The 27,512-nt window shown below is 41.2% G+C and overlaps 1 protein-coding gene across 3 annotated transcripts in view; it reads right to left on the bottom strand.

The window, feature by feature from the left end:
* L3mbtl4 (L3MBTL histone methyl-lysine binding protein 4) overlaps positions 1-27,512 on the bottom strand; it is a 533,749-nt gene that overhangs the window by 265,112 nt on the left and 241,125 nt on the right. For all 3 annotated transcript variants that reach the window (XM_087564391.1, XM_087564392.1, NM_001433416.1), the window contains 4 exon segments: positions 26,087-26,241; positions 24,593-24,669; positions 5,083-5,168; positions 2,883-2,993 (listed from right to left, as the gene is read on the bottom strand). In XM_087564391.1, coding sequence (XP_087420517.1) covers positions 2,883-2,993; positions 5,083-5,168; positions 24,593-24,669; positions 26,087-26,241 — 429 coding nt within the window.

Raw genomic sequence — 27,512 nt, 5'->3', positions numbered from 1 at the left:
TGGCCAGTAAAACCTCACCACTGACCTCCTGGAGACACACAGTTGGCCAAACGGAGTCTTAGAATGAAAGCCAGACAGACAGCCTAAGAGCAGAGGGAACTGAAAGACGTGACCTTGAATCTGGCTGCAGACCACACATCTCTGAAGCAGTGATATGGTTCCACCAGCCTAATCCCTTCTTCTAGCTAAAGACAAAGCACAAAAAATGTTGGCTCTGAGTTTAGCTCTCTGAAACTATGTTGATGTTCCTTAAGCTCTCCTCATCAAACACAGAGCAGAGCGGAAAAACTTTAAAGAGTTGCTGTGGGATACAGGTGTGGTAGGACACTGGCTAGTTCGCTGGGCCTAGAGTCCAGAACGATGCTCTCATTCCCCAGCGAGTGGTTTGCTCTGTCTGTCATTGCAGCGCCTATCAGTCCTGGAGCCTTTGCTGGTGCGTTCCACTGTGGTCCCTTCATTTACTACTGTAATAGAGAAACCACCCAAGTAACTGCAAAGCTGAGCGGGTCAGAACGAAAGGTCAAACCCAGGTCAAGCTCTGGCACTTCTTGACACCTTCTGCAGAATCAGATTTCCAACGGGGAATTAGTTAGGAAAGGACAGAGAATGAGGGAAGAGTTTACACATACTCAATTGATAGAACCCCAAACTACCTTCAGCGCTCCCCTCCTCTGCTCCTCCATTTCACATGACTAATAACTATGATGGGCCAGTAATTAAAAAAATGTATTGGAAAGACAAAGACTTTGCAGGAGAAACATCACAGAATGCTGAGATCAACACACCGATTGAGGAATGTAGGGATTGCCAAGAAAAGAGATCAAAAAGCTTCAAATAGTTTCTCACCAGCCAAAGACCTTCAGCTTCTGTAAACAAGAGATCAGGGGGGGGGGGAAACCAGCTCTCATTTTAATGCCTTTCCTCTGGAGTGACATTGAGGAATGGATTTTGAGTTAATACTCTTGACTCTTGAAGTTTGTTAGAAAATGGTCAGCTCACAGATCTCCTCTGTACCTCAAAGAGCAAGATAACTACTTACCCATCTGTGGGACTGGATAAAGGAAGGCAAGGAGTAGAGACAAGCTCTGCCAAAAATAGGCAGTGAGAAAATTTTGCCAATTGGCCAAGGTTATGTGTGAGATCTCAAGACATTAAAATATATTCCAAAACTGGTACTGGTTTTGAAAGACTGCTGCTATGTAAGGTAGGCACTTACATAAACATATTCTTATTTAACTCTAAAATCCTAAAGGCCTTCTATTATCCCAAAGACCACAGAGATGGTAGTTATGGCTTTAATACTTTCACAAGTACTTCATATTCTTTTTCCTCCAATAAGGAGAGTTTCTATGAATTACAGAGAATAACAAGAAAAATGAAATATTGCTTTGCAGTGATCAGCTAAATACTGAATGCTCAAAAGATTTTAAAATCTCAAGGCTGAGATAGTAAATGAGAAATATAATGAACTCACTCAGGGAGATAAAGTTTTTCAAATTATATTTTAAGATAATAAATAGGTTAATTCAAGATGTTCATGTAATAAGCTGGCAGCAAATAAGTGGAAGGCAGAATACATTTCTTAGGAATATCAATAAGATATTCCCTTAATAACAATCTAGATCATTTTGTATGTTATTAAAAACCAAAATGCAATAAATTTAAAATGAAAGCTAGTACCTAAACATGACAGTTATAAATGTGAATCTACACAGAGCCAATGTGAGAAGGCATGTGTTGCCACCCTGAGTGCCAGGAAATAACAATGAGCCAAAAATGAGGCAGAGATACCACACTTAAAATGGAATTTAAGATACACTGTTGACTGCAAGGTATTATAGGAGACAGCAGCTACTTGGTCCCTGGACACACTTGTTACTTTACTTGTCAGATGAACAAAGAACTCCGCCATGTGTGGGGCTCACGGGCACAGCCCCATACTCACCTCTGAATTTCATTGAACCCATGTACCTGCAACTGTATTGAGTGAATTATTCAAATTAAAGACAAGGCAAATAAAATAAACCTTCCTTTCAATTGTATCACACTGGCACCAAACAAATACATTTTTAATATAATGCCTATTTGAATCAGTTTACTTCACTGGTCTCATTACTGTGAAGACAAACTGTGCTCAAATGGAGGAATTGTTTCTAACTGTCATTCCTTACAAAACACAATGAAGCCACCCTGACAAATGCTTTCTGCTCTCTGTGAAAAGGACGGAACGATTTTAATCTTAGAAAAATTTCATTTCAAAGATGAGTCTTCCACGAGGACAACACAGAAATCTGCTTATCAGCCCCTTGACTCAGCCCTAACTTTTTGGCTACCGTGACCAAAATACATTCTGATTTTTGTTTTTTGTTTTGTTTTTTTTTTCTAATCCAAAGCAGAAAAACAAAAGCTCATAGAAATTATGACAATGATTTCAAGAAAAAAAATTGATAATGCCAACAAAAAGGAGATGAAATCTTTTTTTTTCTAATTTAAGGAAGAACTTATAGAATGTCTGAGAAAAATGCCTTATGGATCCCTCAGTCCTGGTCCTGTTCAACCCAGAGATTGCCTATTTCACCTAAAAAATACCTATGTAAGATATGCAAGGAGAGAAGAAAGCAGATGGAGGTTTTAAAGCAGCACCCTGTAGCCTTTCTGTCAGCTACATGGCCTCCTGCCTCAAGGAAACTATTTCTAATCTCTACTTGCTGAAGACAGTCAGCAAGGCTAGATCCAGATCAGCTTTTCTCCCCAGAAAAACCTTTTCTCCGGTAGAAAACTACCCTGCATTAGAATTAAAATCTGAGGAAGATAAAGTATTTCACAAGAAGGGGGAGGTGCAAGGAACGTTGGGGAGCCCGTACGATAAGTAAAGATTGTACCTTTACTCTGTAGTCATCAACGTCTGTAACGGTAGCGACGCGGATTAGCCGGGGGTTCCGTTTGTCCACAGCTTCCAACTTCAGGTTTGGCAAAAACCCGTGTGGAGCCCTCTGCAACATCACAGCACAACAGGCCATGAAGCCGGCAAGCCAGGTGCCCACTGCACCGCCCCAACATCGTGGTTGTGGTGCAAATACACAGATCTTTAACAAAATTGGGATTTAGTTTTAAGAGCACATAGGACTTTATGCGCATTCTCAAATCACTGCTATGAAAATCTCTATTAGTAGAAAGAAAAAAAATGGACATTTTCGAGATTACTATGTAACACACGGACGGATTCAGTTATGAATTTATCAATGATGACATCAAGGTTTGAAAGGTTCTTGACTACAGTCTCTCTATCCGTTTAGATTTTTTTTCCAATATCAGTATAAAATAAGATGGTTTACTACTTTTGCTAGCCATTTGAGCTGCGTGTCTTAAAAGGCAGTCCATTTATGTAGCAAGTCACTCAGAAAGATAAACACGGTGTTTTCTAAATTTAAACTTTAATATACTCTTGGAGAAAAGCTGCTTAAAAGTTCAACTTAAGAACTCTCTTAAAAATCTAACCTTGATGTAATTTAAAGCCATAAGTCCTCCTTTCATCAACTCACCTATGACTTTAGGTTTGAGCTTTAAAATATTTGGGGCCAAGAGTCCAAAATGATAAGAACACAAGCAAAGGAAACAGGATGGGGAGCCCACTGGGTGTGGCATGTGTCCTATGAACGTAGCGGTCAAAAGAGAGACCACTCCAGTGGTTTCACAGGTTTAGCTGATGGCTTCCCATCAAAAGCCATTTCACGTGAAAAGTGTTCAGCTGACTTCACGGGGAAATAAAATCACACTGAGTTCCTCAAGTCTAGCTGTGGCCATAGGAAAATAAAACTCTATTAATGTGTGAGTTATAAATAATTAAGCCATTCTCCAGGATCTGCTGAACTCCAGCACAGTTTATATGCAAGCATATTTTCTTTTGAAAGCATCACTACGCCTACTAAATGGGCTGTGTCTGTATAACTAGGTGTCTGAGAAGTTTCTTTCTCTCCCCTAAGATTGCTGTTCTCCACAAGGAACGTAATTGTTCCACATTGTAGATGCCAAATGTATATATTTGAGCTGAATCCAAGATAACCCATGACAGAGCCTAGAAGTTTTTGCAGCTAGATATTTCTTTTTTCTCTAGGAAAATCAAATGAAGGTTTGAAAAAAGGCAAGAGAGAAAGAGAAGCTACCAGACATTGGGCACATTTGCTACTGAAGCTTTGACGCCTTGAAACTCCTATAGCTTAGGACCCTTTGGACTTCTTCTGTGGACCTACACCCACCCACTAAGCCTTTTCTTAGAGAAATAAAACAGTGTTTTGTTTCAAGTCTCGTCTAGTCACCAGAATGATTTAAGGTAAGCTTTTAATCCTAGCACTTGTGAGGCAGAGACAGATGGATCTCTGTGAATTCAAGGCCATCTTGGTCTACATAGAGAGTTCCAGGACAGACAGGGTTACACAAAAGTACCCTGTCTTAGGGGAAAAAAGAGGTAAGTAGAGTCAGAGGGAAAAGTCAGAATTTGGAAGGAATTTAAAAAAAAACTGATTTAGAACACAATATTTCTAAATTGTACCACTTCTGTGTGTAAAATGTTTTACAAATTAATTTCTACCTAGTTAAACTCTGAATAAATATGTGTAAATACAAACCATAAACATCAGTATTTGCCTAATGGCTAGAACAAACATTGCCCTCATATAGAGATAAATCTGTGCTCACCAGACTCTATCCACTGTCTCACCTATTTGATTATGCTACCATCATTTTCCAAACAGTCCCTGAGAAAAGGATACAGAAAGATCAGAGTTCTCCATTCAGCTGGCCCAGAGAAAATGGGCTTCAAGCTCTCCACCTGCAGTGGCTGATGGGACCCTTTAGGTTAGCACCTCTATGTCCCTCTCTGTGACTCCAATAAGGAATCAATGTCTACATGCTAGCATGTAGGAGCAACAGGCCATAAGTGCGATGTTGCATCCTTAAGCAAAAGCAAAGCAAGCTGGTTATGAAATCATCACCTGGATTCAAGAACTAGAAACAGGTAGAGCAGCAGAGGCAGCCGGGCTCACCTGCTTCAGGGAGGTGAGGGTGGGCACCACAGGAACTCACCGTGTTAAAGGCCTTGGCGGGGACTGCCTTTGCTTGAGTAGCTTGCAGGTAGTCTGCCCAGGAAAACTTATCTGGACCAGGATAACCTGAGAAGACACACACACACACAAACACACACACACACACACACACACACACACACACACACACACACACAGGTCAGAAGATTCTTCACAAATCCCCATGTATTATGAACAACACTGTCGCCTGTATCATCAGAAGTTTATATTATTTTCCTTCAGTCTTAAGCAAACCTCTGAGAGGGCCAATACCAATGTGTGCAAGCACCTGCTGACTACTTCATGAGTTCACTCACCAAGGCCTGGTGGTTTTGCCAGGACTTGTTAGACTGAAGTGGCAGCCAAGACTCTGACTCCCAAGAGTTAGGGTCCTTAGGACTTGGAAAAAACCTAAAGTCAGCTGTGCCGTGAAGCTGACAAAAAGTTCTTTGGATGGTTTGTCCCAGCATCGTAAGGATGTGGATTACCCAAAATGCCCAGCAGACAATACTCATTCATCACCCTGTTTTGGATTTTGAGGAGAACTAAAAGAGGCCTGACACTCATCTCAGCATTCAGGACTCTGACAGGAAAGCCATTCCGAACAGAGAGCGGCACTCCCACAGAAGTCTCTATATGAGAGGGATGGGGAGATGGGGAGGGGGACATTCATTGACCACAGGTCACATGATCACTAATGATCCCTTGCTGACCCTATATGATTGCGAGCTAGCATGTGATTTCAGAAGACTTCCTCCCGGTAAAGCCTCAGCTAATGAATCTGGAAAAGGAGTCAGATTTCAGATTTGCTTTGTTCTTTAAAACAACAGACATTAGAACAAAGCTCTTGTATTCAGAGTGTCAATGATGCCAGAAGCCTCCAATGCATAATCAGCTCCTCACAATTAAAGAGGTGTGTGTGGGGGTGGGGGGATCCTTCAGGCAGAGTAACTAAATAAGCCTAGTCACAGGCTCTCAGATCTGTTACCTGGTCACCCATCTCTCCTGGATCTATCATTTGGGGAATTGCTCCTCTGGCTTTTGTCAAGACAGATACTTTGTTAATTTTCTTCTCTTTTGTTGCTGTTTGTTTTTTAAGATACTATCTCCTTATGTAGCTCAGGCTAGCCACAAACTTCCAGCTACCCTCCTGTCTTCTGAGTGCTCAGATTACAGGTGTACCTCATCCAGTTCAGAGAGCTCATTTGTAATTGTTTTGTTCAAAATAGAGCTGATTTGAAATTGATGCAGAAAAAATTAAGAAACCAGCACAACCCGGCATCTAGCGAAATCACCAAAGAGTCTGCACCACTTTTGCAAGCACCGTACCTGGCCTTGCCTGCAGTCGGCTTGGTATGAATTGTAACGGTTCAGGTCAGGTAACCCGCATCCTTGCTTTCTCCCTCCTTAACTTTGAATAAAATCTATAGTTGTTTCTGTCTTTGTTTCCCCCTCTCATTAACTACATAATGTTCCACTCAGAGTTCTTTTATGACTGACCTGACATCCTCTTACTTCATTACTGTATTGTTCCTTGTTAAAGCCTCGGGCCCCAGCTGTCCTTCACACTTAAGGTCTGCCCAGTTGATATCATTTTAGTTAATTAATTTATGCCCTGACTACCCATGACAGTGAACTACACATTTAGGATTTACCTTATTACTACCAAATACAACCATTCTTCTGGCCACATGCAATTAGTACATTTTGGAAACCCAATAAGGCATTTCTTTTTAGCATGAATTTTGCTATTGCAATTTAGCTCTATAGGGAAATCACGATGGGGTTACTGACTACCAACAATCTTTCGGATGCTTTACAAATGTCTGAACCATCTTAGATATCTGCTTGAGAGGTGATTTTGGAGATAGAGTGAGAGCACTGCAGCTATTCTTGGAGAGTCAATTCTAGGGTCTCTATCCCTTGGTTTCATGAACTGTAGTCATGGTCTCAGAAAATAGCCTCCATTGAGCATTCATTCACAAGCTTCAGTGTTAAACTTACAGCTTTTAAATGCAGAAATAAACACCTACTCTCACTGTGTTCCCCTCTAAATGCAGCCAAATATTAATAAAGGCATTTACATTTTTAGTACAAATTTATTTGTGTATATGCGTGGGTGCATGAGAGGGTGGGGCTGCTTAGAGGCACATGTGAGCAGAGTCTAAGAGACTGTGTGTGGCAATCATTTCTCTTAGGATAGAACTTAGGTCAGCAGGCTTGACATAAGGGTCCTTTACCTGCTGGGCTAGCAAAATGGCCCCAATAAAGGTATTTCTAAAGGAATGCTTAACAAGAGAGAAAGAGCCTAATTAATTGCAAAGGATGCTCTACTTAAACCCCAATGATAGGAAAGGAAGTGTAGGTGTTCCTGAGAGTATGTGTATACAATCATTTGGGAGAAATCAAAATATGTATAGCATAGAATGCCAAGGATTTAGGATGTTTTCTTCTGGGAAGAAACAGTAATTTCTGGACTCCACTGCAGTTAGCTACAGTCCTCTAGCTGGGTGGTAACTAATGCAGGTAAGGTCAAAGAAAGAAGTCGGTTTTGAGGTCAGCCACTAAATCCCCCAGCCACCATGTGCAGCCATCAGATTAGGTCATTCCCAAGGAACTGGAGAAGTCCTAGCCCCATAGCAACTGCAACTGCAACAAAACAACAAAACAACAACAACAACAACAACAACAACAACAACAACAACACATTACTAATTAGAATCAGCATGACTGTGCTGTGGGAAGAAGTAAAGGTGCTTAATGTGTTTTAAAAAAAACCACTAAGATTTTGATGTGGTTCAATGCACTAATTAGTTCACAGTAAGTAACTAACAAAAGTGCATTTATATGGAAGGAATGATGAGGAAGGAAAAATGGAAGGCAATAAAAATAGCGAGTTTTTCAGCTACAGCATTATAAATCTAATGCTATTTAAGCAAAATAATAACTCAATTAAAGCACAACTAATATGGTAATATAAAGTCGCAGTGAAAATAGATTAAAAGCCAATGGGTTATGTCAACAAGTATTTCTGGAAGTGTGAAAAGCAAGCCAGTGAATGAGAACTGACTTGACAGAACTCTAAAGTCCAGACATAAATCAGTTAAAGAGAATGTCAATAGGAATAAGTCATTTATGAGAATCCTGGAACCACTGCAGACACATCTGCAGGCAGCACCATGAGGCCAAAAGCAGATGGCTACTTCAAGTTCAGACATGCCTTGTTAGACTGATGTACACATTCAAGTGGTCTGATTTTCCTCATCCTCGTCAAAGTTTCTAATTAAGTTATGGTCAAGATGACAACCAAGATTGGTCATCACATAGCCACCCCTTGTCAACAGGACATCTCATGTCATACTTAATCTCCAAAAGAAAACAGTAATACACCAAGTCATAATCTTATCTAACATGAAATAACTATCCCAACATGCTTCTCTATAGTGGAATCCCTGCTGTGCTCTAAGCTGACCTTCTGTTGCCGAATGAATTCTCGCACAGCCTTTGTTATAGACTTGTTACTATCTCTAAAGATCGGACAAACAGCGGCCTCCACCTCCCTGCCTTCCCAACTTCTCGTAAATATTCTTACACTACACTACACCACACTACACTACAGCACACTACACTACACCACAGTACACTACACTACACCACAGTACACTACACTACACCACACCACACCACACTACACTACACCACACTACATGCATCCCATGTCGAACTCTGGTTTTCCAGAACTTAAAGATTACAAATATACTATCGAAATGATAATCTGTCACAAACCACATACCACCGTGTAATTGTCCCTACAAAGTGTCCTTCATCTTTCTGGACAGGCATTGGTCATCATGAGTTCTTGATAGACAAAGCAGAAAAAGCAAACATCAGTCAGCGAAGGAGAAATCAGGAGGATGCATGGTACTTGAACATCAGCCCTTAGCAAGCATATACTGATCAGGCCAATCAATACCAGTGAATGCTAGAAATTAGTGAGTATAGATTTGGTCAGAGATAGAATATTTGTATAATCTTGGAGTAATTCCCCAACAGATATGGATGTGTTGCACCAGGAATAAAGTAGTTGTACAGTGGAGAAACTTGGATCACTCTCCTTTGGTCCTGAAACTAGGTTACCACTAACAGGAAGAGAGAGTCTGCCATGCATACACCTGCCAGGATACAATGGGAACCAACATGGTCATTAGCATGGCTTCTGGGATGTCTGATGTCACGTAGAAATGACAAGGACTCATATAATCATGAGGAAGCATGTGCCAAACCTGGGGTGGGGAGCATGGTCCAACTAACTGTGGTCCTCAAAATTGTGAAGCAAACCACAGGGTGAAGAACATCTGCGTCAGTGAAGGACACACAGAAAACAGGAATGTAATGTGTGCTCTTGGATCATCTGCATGTTTTCCCTCGCATTTATTTTTCTATTGCGGATATCATTTATGGCAGGAGGCAAAACTTTGATTTTTGGCAGTTTACTATCACTTAGTTTGGCAGGTCTTTCATATCCTTGTTCCACACTGCTCTGAATAATCAAAATGTCTATGATTTAAAGTGAAACCTCTTAAAAGGCCATCAGAAAGCCCCTAGAGGATGTTCTGCATCACTTCTCGCCTCCTCTCCTCCTCCCCCCAGCCAGATCCTGTAGCCAGTGTGCCTGTGCTGGAGTGCCTCACTCTATGCCTGCAGGGGCTTTGGGCTATTTTGTTTTGCTCCTACTTCCTTCCACCCAATAGTACAACATCAGGTTTCCATGCCCATTGGAGACCAATTCAGATACTACTGCCATTGTGAAGCTCTCACTCCGTGTGCCCTGGAATTTGTTCTACTACACTCAGGTGTCTGGGTGTAAGACTTTGTAGAGCTTGTTGAAAGAGGAGAGCAAAAAGTTCTTAAAGTGCCCTGAAAAATCAGGAGATGCCAAGTGCACAGAGGCAGGTTTTTTTATCTCTCTGGATAACATGTCTCCACCAAAGAAGATAGAAATCCACCTTGACGTCACAAAGTTGCCTTGAAAACAGGCAACTGTGAGGAAGTCTCTGCCACACTGGACAACTGAGAAAAATGAGACCCCCAAAATTAAACTCCACGTCTCATGAATTCTATCAGACAGACTATTAGAAAGACAGACTAGTGTCAGTCAAGACACAGAGAAGTAGGAAACCCCATGCTCAGAACAATGCTGACGATATAGAGCCATGGAAAGCAGCAGGGTGGGTCTGCAATAATTTGGACACAGGGCTACAGAATTATCCCAAACATCCAACCCCAGCTACAACACTGTGAGGACCATAAACCTATGTTTAAACAAAACCAAATATTCTTACGAGTATTATTCAAAATATACCCTAAGTAGAAATCACCTGAATGCTTGCCAGTGGATAAACAGGTCTGTAAATTGTGTTTTATCCATTTAATGATATATGCCAGACAAAAGTACACTGTGGATGAAACTAAGACAGTACTATGCTCAAGGAGAACAGCCACACACAAAGGCAACATTATTTTGCTTGCAGAAAAATATCTGGGACAGGTACACTTGTAAAAACTCAACGTAAATTAGTGGTTGTCAAGAATGTAGAAAGATGGAGGGCTGGAGAATAATAGGTGACTACTGGGAACTCCTTTCTGAGGTGGCAAAAGTGCTGTCAGAACAAATGTGGTAATGGTTATGCAACTCTGTAAATATGGGACAAATATTGACTGGGTACACTTTAAATGGATGACTTATACAGTTGGTGGTTTTTACTTCAATAAAGCTGTTAGAGAAATAATAGACCCGTCTTTTAGAGCAAGATCCCCAATTCTCTCCATTCTGCTACTGAGAATACCCTGAAAACCCATGTACTGGGCCTAGTTTGCGGCAGGTAGTAAGCACTCCAGAGTGAGCAGCAGTGTTTACAGAGGCCCTCTAGTCTCAGCTAGGTCTTCAGGAGACCAGCCATGCTGTCAGGCTCATGCATTCTGACAATCTCCATGTCTGGGAGGGCTTCCTGCCAACCTGCCTGCTTCATGAGGGAGAACCAGACAGCAGGCGCTTATTAACTACAGAACAGGCTGCTACAGAGCCTGTTGAAGAAAGTCTTTTTGATCTGATGAACAAGGCACACTGGGTGATAGAGATCAAGGCAAATTCATATACATGCACATTTTTATAAGTGGCAGTTCTTTTCCAGATATCAGAAATAAGGAAGAAAAGTAGAGCTGCCATCTATGGTGTAATCATCAAGAATATTAATTTTAAGTCTAGTTTTGTTCTTATAATTAGCATACAAGGCTCTCTGCTCCTCCCTGTTCCAGAGACAGCCGCATCTCATGCAGTGCCAGCCTCGTCTCATAGACAAGACGGTGAAGGTCGATGTGAACGGATTTGGCCATATTGGGTGCCTGGTTACCAGGGCTGTGTTCTGCTCTGCATCTGGCAAAGTAGACATTGTTGCCATCAACGACCCCTTCATTGACCTCAGCTACATGGTCCACATGTTCCAGTCTGACTCTACCCACGGCAAGTTCAATGGCACAGTCAAGGCTGAGAATGGGAAGCTTGTCATCAACGGGAAGCCCATCACCATCTTCCAGGAGCGAGATCCCGCTAACATCAAATGGGGTGACGCTGGTGCTGAGTATGTCATGGAATCTACTGGCGTCTTCACCACCATGGAGAAGGCTGGGGCTCACTTGAAAGGTGGGGCCAGAAGGGTCATCATCTCCGCTCCTTCAGTCGATGCCCCCACGTTTGTGATAGGTGTGAACCATGAGAAATATGACAACTCCCTCAAGATTGTCAGCAATGCATCCTGCACCAACAACTGCCTAGCCCCCCTGGCCAAGGTCATCCATGACAACTTGGAATCGTGGAAGGGCTCATAACTACAGTTCATGCCATCATTGCCACTCAGAAGACTGTGAATGGCCCCTCTGGAAAGCTGTGGTGTGATGGTTTTGGGCAGCCCAGAACATCATCCCTGCATCCACTGGTGCTGCCAAGGGTTTGGGCAAGGTCATCCCAGAACTGAACAGGAAGCTCACTGGCATGGCCTTCCGTGTTCCTACCCCCAATGTATCCATTGTGGATCTGACATGCTGCCTGGAGAAACCTGCAAAGTATGATGACATCAAGAAGGTTGTGAAGCAGGTGTCCAAGGGTCCACTAAAGGGCATCCTGGGCTACACTGAGGACCAGATTGTCTCCTGCAACTTCAACAGCAACTCCCACTCTTCTACCTTTGATGCTGGGGCTGGCGTTGCTCTCAATGACAACTTTGTAAAGCTCATTTCCTGGTATGACAATGAATATGGCTACAGCAACAGGTGGTAGACCGCATGACCTTCATAGCCTCCAAGAAGTAAGAAACCCTGGACCACCCACCCCAACTAAGCAAGGATACTGAGAGCAAGAGAGAGGCCCTCAGTTGCTGAGGAGTCCCCGTCCCACCTCAGCCCCCAACACTGAGCATCTCCCTCACAATTCCATCCCAGACCCCATAATAACAGGAGGGGCCTAGGGAGCCCTCCTTTCTCTCTTGAATATCATCAATAAAGTTCACTGCACCCCCCCAAAAAATAATTAGCATACAAAGTAACACACTTCCTGATGTTATTTTCCTACATACTGAGTTTTGGTTAATAGACTAACCAACTTCTCTTCTCTGTGTCTGCCCCCTTCCCATACTGCCTTGCTTCCACTTCAACTCTCATTGTCTATGTGTTCCGTGACCCTTTTCTTCCTCCTTCCTTACAGCTCTATCCCCTTCCCTCTTCCCCGGGCCCCTTTCTAGTTTTCTGGTCTCTACCCACACTTCAAAAATTCATTTTAGTTTTCCAGAGGTAGTTTCCTAATATTTCATCAAATACTGTGGGTACCTTTACATAATGATAGGGCCAGATTAACCCCATTTATCAGGAGTTGATTCTTTACTGAACAGTACCTGCCCCACAGATACCACAGGTCTTTGTGAGTCATGATTGTCCCTGTGCAGAGAACCATTACTTCTTCAAATGGTTAGAAAGGTTTTCTAAAACTCCACCCATTACCTACTTACCATTTCAACTAATGCATTAGCCGAAGTTGTCCCAAGGAACAGAAGGTGGCTTGCTTTTAATCTTCCGTGCAACAGCAAAGGGAATCATAGCTTAACACTTGAAAGTGTATCAGTGAAAGGATACTGTATGTTACTGTTGCATGTTTACAAATGGTCTTCCTTGTCTCCCTTCCACCCTTCCTTGTCTCCCTTCCACCCTTCACCGTCATCTAGAACCCTTGATAATCTCCCTAAACACCCGGGGCAACAACTCAGATCAATCCCTGTTATTCTGCTGTCAAAAGCTTTTATTGCCCCTGGAAGTGCATAAGCTTTGGCAAATAAAGAAAACTTTTTTTTCTGACCAAAAAAATGTAATTGAAGATATAAAATGTTATGACCTATAAACATGAACATATTTAAGCCTACACATGTGGAAAATCCGTAAACATATGTAATGTTCAAAAGATAAATTGCTTTCTGTAAAATAATTCTGACCAATAAAGTTTGGAGCTAATTGCTACAAGAAACAAACCAATCAAGGGATAATGTGTAATGTTATTTATATTGTATTATGCTTAAACATAAAACATATAGATGCATAAAGAATCTCTAGTCCAAATCTTACATAATTTACATAATGGAAAGCATTTTGTCTTGAAGTATCCTTACTTTTCCTTCTGTTCTGAGAAGCAACCTTGTTGGGTTTTGCATTCTCAATTAAGAGCCATTTGGCTTCGTAGTTATAGATTGTTCCCTGCTTGTCTGGATTGTAGATTTGTGGTGAAGGGTGTGAGGTTATTCTGACATTCCTGCTTTGCATGTGGGTTGTCATTTTTCTTTTAGTATTGGATGGTGTGTGTGTGTGTGTGTGTGTGTGAGTGTGTCTGTGTGTGTCTATGTGTGTGTGAATGAGTATTGTGTGAGTGTGTATGTGTCTGTGTGTGTCTATGTGTGTGTGTGTGAATGAGTGTGTGTGTGAGTGTGTGTGTGTCTATGTGTGTATGTGGGTCTGTGTGTGTGCCTGTGTGTCTGTGTGTATGAGTGTGTGTGTTTGTCTGTGAGTGTGTGTGTGTCTGCATGTGTGTGAGTGTGTGTATGTGTGTATGAATGAGTGTGCGAGAATCTGTGTGTGTGAGTCTGTGTGTTTGTGTCTGTGTGTGTGATGTTCTTTGTATTTCTCAAATCTTGACTATGATTGTGTACTGAAGAATTACTATCCTGTCATGTGGATTTGGGATTGAAAATACCTCTGGTGTTTGGAAGTCTAATTCACTCCCTAGGGTAGGAAAAATTTCTGCTATAATTTCAGTAAGAGTTTGTCTATTCCTTTTGACTTTATCTCTGTCAAATTCTATCTTCTATCCCATCAACTCCAGGTTTGGTCTCTGAAATGTATTCCCAGAATCCATAGAAATCTTGGTTGCACTCCTTTAGATTTCCTTGTAGATTTCTGATTATATTCTTGCTTCAGCTTTGACCTCCTTTCTTGAATTTGTCCTTCAAGGTCTTCTCTGGTGATAGCTCTTCTCTGACTGGCCGGTTTTTAACCCAGCTGCTGTCTTTGGCTCTTTCTCAATGCTTCGACTTTCTTGTTAAATTTGTCTTCTATATTTTCCCCTTTCTCATATAACTTACTGTTTTTTTCACCCTAGAGATGGTCTTCTCGAGGTTTCGGGTAGACCCCCTTAGTCCATGCATCTATGCTTTAGACTTCTATGTGGTCATTAGTCTGAGTTCTTTCTCAGACATTTCTGCTGTCTCTGTGATTCTGAATTCTTTTGCAGAGGAGCTGGGTGGCCAAGGATGGCTCAAGGTGAGTAATTCTGTTTTCAATGTCCCTTTATCTCTTTAATCTCTGTATCAATTAGAACAATTTGCCTTCTGGTTGTAACTTACCCTTCTTCTAACTACATTTTATTGTTTTGTTTTCTGTGAATCCTCCTAGAGGGAACTCTGCATTATATCCAGCTGTAGAGACTGGACAGTCTTGTCACTGACTCCTGGCTTGGATCCCGAAGAAAAACCTGTCTTGACAAGGTGACATCAGGATTGCCTGTGAAGCTGCATGTTGACCACCAGAATACCTCAAGGGAGTCAAATCCCCATCACAGGATGAGCTTCATGAACCAGTTGGGGCTAAAGTCAAATTTCTAGTCCCATAGTGAATTCTGTAAGAACTGGAGTCAAAACCTGGAAAGATATGCTCACTAGTGCAATAACAGAACAAATGTCATTGGGTAACTACTGGTTAGATTTAAGGCCCATTCCACAGAAGAAACGCATAGCTCAGCTATAAATCTAATGAAGAACTCTTTGCTGGGGAGTTCACAGGCCACAGAAGTGAATCTAACACTATTTTGTTAGATGAATATAGTATTGGATCGCCCTCTAAATCTATGTCTCTATTCCCACATATTAGTGCAGCTCTCAGGCTTCATCAGAGAAACATTTTCATGTAGTAGAAGACAAAATTCTCAACCATAAATGAGATGTTTATCTTACATACCCATCTCCAAAAGATCTGGGAGCATCAAGGAAAAGCAAGGAGAATTTCAGAGCCAAGGGTAGGGAGGAGTGAGGTGGGATGGTGTCTTACAGTCATGAAAACACCAAAGTGCTCATAAATGACTGCAGCTGTGACCGTTTGCCATGCCTGTTAATATCCCAGCATGGGGTATGAGAGTTCCTGAATCTTCAACCCTTACTGAGGAGGTATACAGAGTTGATGGCTGCTGGTAGAAGAAGAGTCAGTTTAATTTAAGGGACTGTTCACTGGTTCAATTTCATTTACGTCATCCATGCTATAGTGAATGGCCAAATCCACATGTGGCCAGGGATAGAAAAATTTAACTCAGTTGGCTATCAATAAAAGAGAGAATGAGAGGGAAAAAATCCACAAATTTAGGAAGGGGTATAGCTCTAGGGGGTGTTAGAGAAAAAAAGATTAGGGTGAATATGATCAACATGCATCCCAACAATGTGTGAAATTCTAAAATAATTAGTAAAGTATTCTATTAAAACAACGTACATACAATGATTACTTCTAGTAAGATGTATCCAAGGAGTACAAGAGAATCTGAGAATATGCTCATATCAAATCAATACATTAGTAAAAGTGAAGACCATCTCTTTTACTTTTTAAGAAGTACGTAAGCTAAAAACAAAAGAAAGTTATTTCATTTGACCAAGGCTACAGAGACTATCATATTTAACTATAAAAGACTAAAATCTTTTTCCGTAAAATTGGGGGAAGGGGGAGTTCTACCCCATGGTATACTACAGGGGATAAATTAGACAAGAAAGCACAGTCATTGAGAACACTCAGGAATGAATGGACGCCCCTCAATCTGCATATGATATAATCTCACAGATAGAAAAGGAACACCCCAGGAGAGTAATTCAGAAAAGCTTGAGGAAAAGATCAATATGAAGAAACAAACTGTATTTTAATACTAACAATAAACAACCATAAACTAAAATCGATAAAAATTTCATTTATAATGCCATAAAAAAGAATAGGCTCTAGAGATAAGACAAGAAAACGACAGACCATATGGATATGCATAAAAGCTTTCCAATAAACTATCAGCACTCTGAATCTAACAACACAATAAAAGAATGAAGTAAAATTTTTTAAAAAAAGGCAGATTTCCACCCTAGAAATTGATTGTGATTTATCATAGGAAAATCAACAAATAGAATGGACAAAAGGGAGAACTATTAAACCCTCTCCACAGATACAGAAAGACATTGGGTGAAGTCAATATGGGGGAGGCAGCTTGCTTTGTTTTCCTTGGGAAGGAGGTGGTACGCTGTAGGAGGTGGGCTGTGTTAAGCATTCAGTGGATATTTATGAAAAAGTCTCAGAGAAAAGGGGAATTATCTTACTCCGAGACGAGGTCTGACTTAAACTTAAAGCTAGCATCATATCAATGGTAAGATGTTTGAATCTTGTTCATCAAGAACAAATCCAGCAAGTTCCATTTCCAGTATTACACTGCAGACACGGGATGAACAACTGGACAAGAAAGACCAGAGAAAATCAACCAAACTGAAAATGAAGAAGTGAAGTTACCTCTTATGATAGACAACATGACTGTGTGTCTGAAAACCAATAGAAATGTTCAGAGACACAAATCACACATGGATTGAATAAACTAATTCAATAAATTTGTAAGATAGAGCATGAACACACAAGATTGGACATTTTTTCACTTATAACAATAATATCAAGGCAAGTGAAGAAATTATTCCATCTGTAATAGCATCTAAAAATATAAACTGTCCAAGAGAAAATTTCATCAAAGGGAATATTTTTGAAAGTTGTTAACTAAAAACTAGAAAGTATTGAAGAAAAAAATTAAAGACAGCCTAAACAAATTGAAAATATCTCATTTCTATGGATCAAAAATCTCAGCACTAAACACTGTATTTTTCCAAAGCAATCTACAGATTTAATTTAACCCTGTCAAAATGACAACAGTTATTTCTCTTGAAAAAAGTAAATCCTCAAAATCTTATGAGTGTTAAAAGGTCCCAATGAAGAGATGGTCTTGAAAATTAGGAATACATTTGAAGAACTCACAATTGCTACTTAAAACTGGCTTACTATGTGGCACATGAATAGAAATATTGTCATATTCTTTTTGCATTTGCTTCATGTGATAGAAACCATGACTTCCAATATGGAGCCAACCTTCTACAATAAACTTAGTCTCAAAAAAAAAAAGGAATGGTACATGGAAGATTCAAAGGAGAAAGAATCGTCTTTTCAAAAATAGTGCTTGGACACTGGATAACAGATTCAAAAGAATAAACAGAACCCTGTCTTGTGTCATGTGCTACAGTTCATTAAAAACAAACTGGTGACTTAAATCCACAGTTACTATTTTTAACTGGTATTTAACAATAAACTCTCTGACTTAACCAGAATGCTAAGTGCCACAGAAGAACTAGATAATACAACCATAATGTATCTGAGGACACAGTGGTTTGAGAGCGACCCTCTGTCCTCTAACGTTGCTAAAGTCACAGTCCCCAGAGCAGCACCATGGAAAGCACCCAATCATTGTGAGGCAAGGCTTAGTCACTGGGGCTGTGAGATACTTTTCAGGAACTGGCTGAGTTCCTGGTGGTGGCCTGTTTTGAAAGAAAAAAGCCTGACCCACCTTTCTGATAGCTACCCTTGTTGCTGCTGTACCATTTGTTTCTCCTTAACTCCCGACCCTTGGCTTCTGCTGTCCCTCACCTGCCATGAGGAGATACAACCTCCAGCTGGAACGAACTCACTCAGATGCCAAGCAGGAAGCCTTCTAGAATTATCTTCCTCAAATATCCCATTATAGAAATATGAAATCAACGCAAAGGGCAATATTAAGACTGTGAAAATATGAGCTGGAAAGATGGTTCATCAGTTAAGAGCACTCGCTGCTCTCCTAAAGCACAGGAGTTTGGTTCCCAGCACCCACTTCAGGTAGTTCCTACCCACCTGTAAATTCAGCTCAGGGAAATGAGATGCTCTTTTTTGGACTTGGAAAGCATCTTCAAGCATGTGGCGTACACTCACACAGCCACACAAATGCACACTTAAATAAAAACAAATCCTTTAAGAAGAACATGAAATGAAACATGCAAAATAAAATCTATAACATTTGCAAAGCATCTGTCTGGCTTCTATCACACAACACACAATCGCCCACTCAGAATATACGAAGTTTTAGACAACAATAATATAATATTTGAATGCTGAAAATTTTAAAGAGGCAGTTTAAAGTGGATAGATGATTTGAATACACTTTTCTTCTAAGAAAACAGACAAATGGCAGACAAGCACTTGAGAAGCTGCCCAAAGGGAGTAGCGCTTTAAAAAATAAAAAAGCACAAACCCAAATAAACCACAATGAGTTTCTACTTTGTATCGAGCTGGATAATGTTTCAGAGAAAGAAGGAAAGGGAGATTTATTCAATGTGGCCGCATTGGGGAGAGAGACTAACACATCTAGGGAACTCCTCAAGTGCATCTTTGGGGCCCTGCAGTGAGATCAAAGTCTAACCAGAGATCCAAGTACATGCAGATCCCAATCAGTCTCTGGGTCGAAGTGTTTCTTCTGCACAGTGGTATCACAAGCTGTTAGAACAGTGTGAAGTCTCTTTCTGAGAGAGGAGATCCCCTCTGGCTGGCACCTTATCCTTCCTTCAGTATGAGATTATTTTAACAGTAAAAACATAATAAAGAAAAAGGTGGCCAAAATGTGTGTTTGGGTGGGGTGGGGTGGGAGAAATCCCATATCTTGCAGGAATGTAAAATGGCCCAGGGTCTCTAGAAAGTTTTCTCAGGTATTAAAAAACAGAATTACCATGTGAGACCCCGCAATTCCTGCTCCTAAGTATATGAAGACACAGTTCAGACTAAATGCAAAAGCTTCTTCAGCATTGTCCTGGACTAAGGGATGCAATGTAGCCAAATATCCAGCATCAGAGAAGCAGACAAATACACTGTGTCTGAACGCCCAACCAGAAAGTGCAGCTGCTGATTACTCCGGAGACCAGGCTGCCACTAGTGTTACTGCAGTTTGCAAGAGTGCACAGCTGGGTAAGGCCCTGATGACTTTTCTTCACCGGGGTACTGGTGGCATCTACGGTCACTAGGATGAAGCATCCAGGGTGATGCGATACTAGCTTATTTCTCTTGTTCTATCACATAGCATCAAGCTCCGTGTGCAACCAAGAGCAATGGCAATAACCTGCGACTTTTGGGGGGAATCCGTGGGACCCCACTGATCAACAACCTGAAAAGTAGCCCGTGTCTGCCAATGGCCTTTTAATTTGGCAACCTATGGTATCTAGAAGAAGCATAACCTCTTTGTAGGTAAACTCAATTTATATCCTCTATTTCTGTATTTCTCTTTATCTGTCTGTCTGTCTGTCTGTCTGTCTCTCTCTCTCTCTCTCTCTCTCATGTGTGTGTGTGTGGTGTGTGTGTGTGTATGTGTGTGTGTGTGTGTATCTTAGTCTGTATTCTATTGCTGTGAAGAGATATCATAGCCTAGGCAACTCTTACGAAAAGAAGCATTTAATTGGGAGCTTGCTTATCATTCATTATCATCCTGGTGGGGTGCATTGTAGCAGGCAGGGGTTGAAGTGGATGATGAGAGCCACATCATGATCCATAGTCAGAGACAGGGGAGTATGTGAGTCTGGGTTGTATTGACTTTTGAAAGCCCAAAACCTACCCCCAGTGACATACTTCCTTCAGCAAGGCCAGACTTCCTAATTCATTTAATCCCTTTAAATAGTGCCACTTTTAAACCATTCAAATGTGTGACCCTATGGGGACTATTCTTATACTGGAAATTTCCTACAGTAGTAGGCTCCCATATGGCATCGTCAAAGGTGTTTAGTTCAAGTTATCATTCCTAAGGCTCCCCCACCCATTACCATGTCCCACCCATCCTCCACCCCACTTAAGCCTTGTTCACTGCTCCATGATCCCCCTTTACTCTTTATACCACCTGCATTCTACCCCTTTTCCATGCAATCCCACTCGTGGCTCTTCTCGGATCTCTACAGGTACTCCAATTGTGACATACATCTAAGTACTCAAAGTTAGCAAGCATATATGAAAGAAAACATGCAGTATGTATTTTTCCAGGTCAAGGTTACTTCACTCACGATGATCATTTCAAGATCCATCTATTCACCTGTATGTTTCATCATTTCATTTTTCTTTATAGATGGATAATATTTCCTTATGTTCAGGAACCACCCTTTCTATTATCCATCGGTGGACACCCTTGTTTCCATTTCCTGGCTGCCGTGAACATGGATGAAGCAGGATCTCTACAGTAGGATACGGCGTCCCTTGGGATTATGATGGATTGTATGATAGACCGGTCTCTAGCCTCTTGAGCAGCCTCCATATTGATTTCCACAGTGGTGATGCCAGCTTCCTTTCCCCACAAACAGTGAGTGAGCGCAATGAAGTTTTTAACAGGATTCTGAGAGTTCCAGAGACAAGAGCAAGAACTGGCTACTTAAAGTCTTCTATGCAACAGTGAAATCAATGAATTAAAGAGAGAAGCTAGCTTTGCAGTGTTATCTGGTGGTTTGTGGTGTCTTCAGAAACAGCCTATTTCAACTGAGTCCTGCCGGATGGCCTGGAGCACTGCCTGAAGCTACAGTGTTTGGGGTGGTGTCTGGGACACCTTTGGACAACAACTCTAAAGGATGTAATCTATTCGTGACACTGGGATTTTATCAGTACCTCAGAAAGTCTAGTTGGGATACCCTCTCCCCCATTATGTGGTGACTTTATTTAAACTGTTTTGTCTACGTATGCATTTTACAAAGCTTCTTCATCAGTGTAGTTTTCACAGGCCTTTAGTCCTAATTATTTCCACATTCTCTCCTCTACCTTCCCACCCCTTAATCTTTTTACCCCTCCGTTTTAAGTTTTCCTTCTATACCCCTATTGTATTTTGTTTCCTTTTCCATGGGAAACCCTCCCTTGAATTCCTTATTAGCTAACTTCAGCTCCAAAGGGATGTCACATGATCTAAACCTTAAAAGCAAATGCTCACATACTGAAAGAAGGAAACAGGAATATTTTTTCTTGGCCTGGGTTTCCTCAGTTGGGGTGGTTGCTGCTACCCCTGTTCATTTACTTGTATGTTTCATGATTTTATTTTTCTTAGCCTCTGAATAATAGTCCATTGTGTAAATGGACACATTTTCATGACCCATTCATCCATCAATGGGCACCTCGGTTAGTTCCAATTTCAGGCTGCTGTGAGTAGAGAAGCAGTGTACACGATGAACAGATATCTCTGCAGTATGATGTAGAGTCCTTTGGGTGCATGTCCAAGAATGGGACAGTACTCAACTCGAAGCCCCGTGTCTACTGGACAGCAATCATAGTTCTGGAAGGTGTTACTTACACTACCAAGGAAGAGCAATCATCAATAGCACCCAGCTATGAACCCTATGAGCCATAATAATGACCTGCTGCAAGACATGCTCCTTGGTGCAAAAGTCGCATGGCTATTAGGAGAGTAACAAGCCACTTTATAATTGAATTAAAGCTCCTTCCATAAGATGGGAGTCATACTTTACACAGGTAATGAGGCCAAGAACCTGAGACAAGACAGGTCATAGGACCAGGGCAAAACTTACTACTATGATTCTATAAAGGAAAACAGAAGTAAAGAGATATATTGCTGTACCCACAGATCAGTACATTGTTCAGACTCCTCATGGGAGCTTCCTCCTGCAGTTGGTGGTAATTACCACAGAGACCCCCCAACTGAACAACACGCAGAGTAAGAGCACTTTGAAACACTCACCTCTTAGTGGGATATCTTTATCACTCCTCTGGAGAGTGAAAGGATTGTAGGAGCCAAAGGTATTTGCTGACTCCAAGCAAACAGCCCTTCCCAGACATAGCAAGGCAAGTATGAGCTCAAAGAGACTGTGACAATATGGACAAGACCTGCACAAGCTCAAGCCAGACAAAACTCCAGCTTGAAGGAGGAGAAGTACATACAGAGTCCTATCCTTAGACAAGAAGCTATGTACAGTTGGTTGTTTCTAGAAGAAAATCAGTTTTTTTCCATTAGAGACAATGGATTTGTCAAAATACTCTAGCGTGGGGCCCCAATGCTGAGAGGAGAGAAGGAAACACAAGTTCCCATCCCCAATCCTGAAGCTATCTCCAAATGAGCCCCCCCCAACACACACACACACTCAAAGGAAAAATTTGTTTTCTCCAACAACCTCTCTGGGTAAACAAACCACACTTAAGGGCAGGCCCCATGCCCAGCAGTAGATGGTCATCACAGAACAAACTCAATTATAGCATTGGAGGCTATTTCTTTATTTTCCTGATGAATGTTTTGCTTATACATTATGGTTTCCAATTTTGTTTTTATGGGTTTTCTGTTTTGGGGAAGGTATGTCTCAGTGGCTCTATGGGTTTCTTGTGCTTTCCCATAGACTCTTTTTTAATTCTGTCTGTTTATTTGTTTTTTCCTGTTGTGGTTTGCTTTTGTTTTTATTATTTTTATATCCCTGTGTGTATTCTAATGAGAGAGGGAAAGAAAGGGTGCATATTTGGTTGGATGGGGGATATAGGCAGGATCTGGGAGGACTTCGAAGAGGTAAACCCATAATCAGAATATATTATATGAAATGACCTATTTTTAATATAATAAAGTAATAAAGAGATGGTTGTGACCTAAGTACACTTTATTCACATTTGAAAATGTCCATGGAACACCGTTTACTTTGTACAATAATACTAAGTATGTTTTTTACAAAGGACTTAAAGATTTCCAAAGTCCGTAACTATTTATGTTAGAAAACAAAGCAGCTGTTACATTATAGATGCTGTATCCTGCTTTCTGCATTTATTCTTGTATATTATGTATCAAATGAAAGATTTCTCCTTAAGCATTTGTTCTAAAGATACTAAAACTAAACAGTGTCTATATAGTTAGGTTTTTTTCTTGTTGATATGATAAGATGGGATTGAATCTAAGATCTCTGGTACACTAGAGAAGTCCTCTGCTACAATGCTAAGCTAGCTTATATCCATGGTTGAGCCATTAGTCTGGCTTGTTGAAACATGTCTGGTAATTCAGGGCATACATGAAGCCTTACTTTCTACATTTTTACATTTCTATATTTAACTCGAAAGTAAAAGTCACTTAGTAATCTTACGATTTCATTAATGAACTAGCTTATAAAATATATCTGGAAATAGCTAGTTACAAATGCCAGCCCCCAGCAATGATAATTATTGAGTGAGCTAAAACTTCCCAACTTTTAAAAAGACTGCCCAGTAACATTTTTAATTTTTTATTTGTTTATTTATTTATTTATATTTTATTGTATATTTTTATTTACATTTTAAATGTTATACCCTTTCTCAGTTTCCCCTCTAGAAGCCTACTATCCCATCCCCTCTTCCCCTGCTTCTACGAGAGTGCTCCCACACCTACCCACCCATTTCCACCTTCCTGCCCTGACGTTTCCTTATACTGGGGCACTGAGCCTTGATAGGACCAAGGGCCTCTCCTCCTACTGATGCCCAACAAGGCCATACTCTGATATGGAGCCATTGGTCTATCCCTATGTTTTCTTGGGATGGTGGATTAGTCCCTGGGAGCTCTGGGGTGTCTGGTTGGTTGATATTGTTGTTCTTCCTATGTGATTGCAAAGCCCTTCAGTTACCTCAGTCCTTATTCTAACTCCTTCATTGGGTTCAATGGTTGGCTGTGAGCATCCACATCTGTATTTTCCCAATACATTTTATGAACATAGTCCATGCATGCTTTAGACACTTGGTGGCTGATGGCAGTTCCCAGCATTCTTACCCACTCACGATGCAATGAAATTTTGTTACCAGGATGGGGGTTGGGGGAGCAAATATCTATTCACACAGAGATGACTTCAAAGAACATGAAGTCTGCTCACCTGGGGGTGTGACCAGATTTCTTCCATTCTCCTGACACCAACCAACTGGCTGGATACAAGGACTGCTAACATCGCACCTGCAAAAACAGGATTCTGTTTACATTCTCAGTACTCAGTGTCATGGGAGGAATGTGCTGTGGTTTAAATGTGAAATGTCCCCTACTTGCTTACCACTCGGTACTCACCTAACATCATTAATTGTAAAGGTTGGGGGACCTTTCAGCTATGGTGCCTAACTGGCAGATGTAGGACTAGAGGAAGAGCTGTGCCACCACAGCTGATCCTTATTCCACCCTGCGTGGTCCCTAGTGTAAACTTCAGCCTAGCTCCACGTACCCCAGACTCATGCTGCTCCTTCCTCTCCATGTCCTCCCCACAGTCTCAGACCCTTTGCCCAAATAATCCTTCCTCCTCCCTTAGGTTGCTCCTATTGAGATACCATCACAGTGACAGACAGGAAGTAACAGAAACAAAGGGCACTGGCCACACTGGACATAGAGAAGCCCCAAGGGAAACAACACTTCATAACTAGCAAATGGGAGAAACAGCTTGAAATGGTGAGTGCCTTATACTGGGTAACCAAGCTGCTCACTCGTACAATTTTCTTGCAATTCGAAGCTATAGAATAAATTGGGAAGGGGTCACATGGAGGGGACATAGATCACCTATTCACCTATGGGGTAAATGTTTTAATGAATCTCTTCTGTCTGTCCATACTACTACCAAAGCCAACTATTAGCAGGAAATTCCAGATGCGGACCTAACAGCTGAATCGAACCCAAGGTAGCTAAGTTTTTCTTCCTTTTACTTTTCAACAGCTCTGGTGTAGTCTAAGACACCTAGAACCACTACTCTATTTCTGTTTCTTAGTTCAAAGGAGAAAGGCAGACTCCTGTCAGGCACCTGCAGAGCTGCAGCTTTGTTGGGGATTTTTCAGTTGTTCGGGGACTCACACAGGAAATGTGGCGAAAATTGTTTTTGCCACTCACTATTGCGTATTTCAGGGTTTTATCCAGTAAGTCCTTAACAGCTTACCACAGTTGGTTTCAGGGGTATGGGGTATACATTTTCTCTACTTTCCACAGGTTTTCAAACCACTCCCATTCTTCTCTGAGCTTTTGTGTGGAAGGTTCAACACTTTTCAAATGCTCCCCCTGCCTACAAACACACACACATAAACCAACCCTGAAACTTAAGTTCCTTTTGGAAAATCTATTTTCATTACAATTAGGTAAAACAAAAACCATCCCTAATCTGTTTCTATAGCTTCAGGGAAGACACCTCCGAGTAATTCCACATAGGACAGGAAAATGGAGAGCTGCTCTTTAATTCAATTCAAATCCACATGGAAAAGAGGCAGGCAGAGGAAAGCCAACTGAAAAATTCTTGATGTGAGTTACTACGAAAATGCTCACAGATCTGGTAAGATGTAAGATGGACTCTGAATGCTAAGTACAGCAGGACACGCAAAGCACATGCATCCTGGTGTCTCACCAGTAATCAAAGCTATCGTCCCAGCTGTCAGAATGCACCCGTACACGGTCTTCCACGATGTCTGCCACAGTGGCCACACACATCAGGCAAGGGTTCCTCCTGTCCACTGCCTCCACCTTCATCCCAACCTGAAACTCCTTTGGCACTGGACCATTCTAATACAGCAACACGGTGGGGAGAAAGGCACAGAATCAAACAGGTCAACCAGTAGGACTAAAGCACTGTGGGGATTTCTAGGTCATTTAAAAACCAAGGTTGACACAACTATCAGTGGGTACTTACCTGACTCTAGGGAGCAAAATGCAAAGGCTCCTACACTTATACCAAGGTCCAACAACATAAGCTCCCCACTGGCTTTTTGCTTTACTTATATAAGGAGATTGATTGTCTTTCCTTTATCACCTTCATTTTAACATGTTTAGTTCTTAGAGCAATGTGAGCTGATTGTAAGATTCTATGTTTACTGAGTATACTTACATCAAATGATAAAATGTATCATTGATTCCCCATAGGCTAATGAAATTTCCAAATACCAGTATTTGAAGTGATGAAGATTATGCTCTTTAGCACTTAAAAAATTGTTTAATTCGAAAATGGGATTCAAAAATAGTGCTTTCTCATTATTTAAAGAGAGTATTATTTTATAAAAAATTATAGCTACAAATACAAATTATTTTAATGCCTATTTATTTCTAACAGAACACGTAGATTATGGCTAATGTAACTCTTCCTTTCATATGAAATAGCTATAATTAGCTAGCATCATTGCTTTAAGATGCATACAAAACCAGAGACCAGAAGAAGGTTTCATGTGACTATCTCTTTATTATCTACACTAAAGCCTGTTTTTTTAAAATTATATTCCAGTAGATTCTATTTTTAAGGCAGCACCACATCAATAAAGTCTTTTTTCTTGACAGATAAATTTAAGGGAGACATATAATAAACACCTACCATTAATATCAAGATGAGGAGAGGCAAACCTATAGAATTTCAGTAACAAGTGTACTAGGTACAGGACCCTCTGAGGGTAAGGCCTGGCTGGGACACCAGGCAAAGGAAAGATAGGATCCCTAAGAAACAGAGCACAGTCTGGGCTTCACCCCTGCTTCACTCTCTCCCAAATGACCAATCACTGCTGAGAGCAGAGAAGGGCTGAGCACTTAACTTCCACTCTCCATTGAAGGTTCTCTCAGTTGCTTGGGATACAGTGCATGAAGAGTCTACTCTAGCTGAAGCCTGCACAGCATCCTTGAATTGGCTGGAGATGCCATGAGGAGTCTACTCTAGCCACGCCTCCTCCATCCCCACCACAGCTCGCTCATGCGCATGCACACGGGTGCACGCACACACACACACCCATAACACACACACATACATACGCACCATAACACACACACATACATACACACCATAACACACATAC

This window comes from Rattus norvegicus, chromosome 9 (genome assembly GCF_021556685.1).
Source record: "Rattus norvegicus strain SHRSP/BbbUtx chromosome 9, alternate assembly SHRSP_T2T, whole genome shotgun sequence".
NCBI lineage: Eukaryota > Metazoa > Chordata > Mammalia > Rodentia > Muridae > Rattus > Rattus norvegicus.
Note: the sequence above shows the minus strand (reverse complement) of the source record. Positions and strands in the feature narration are given on the sequence as shown.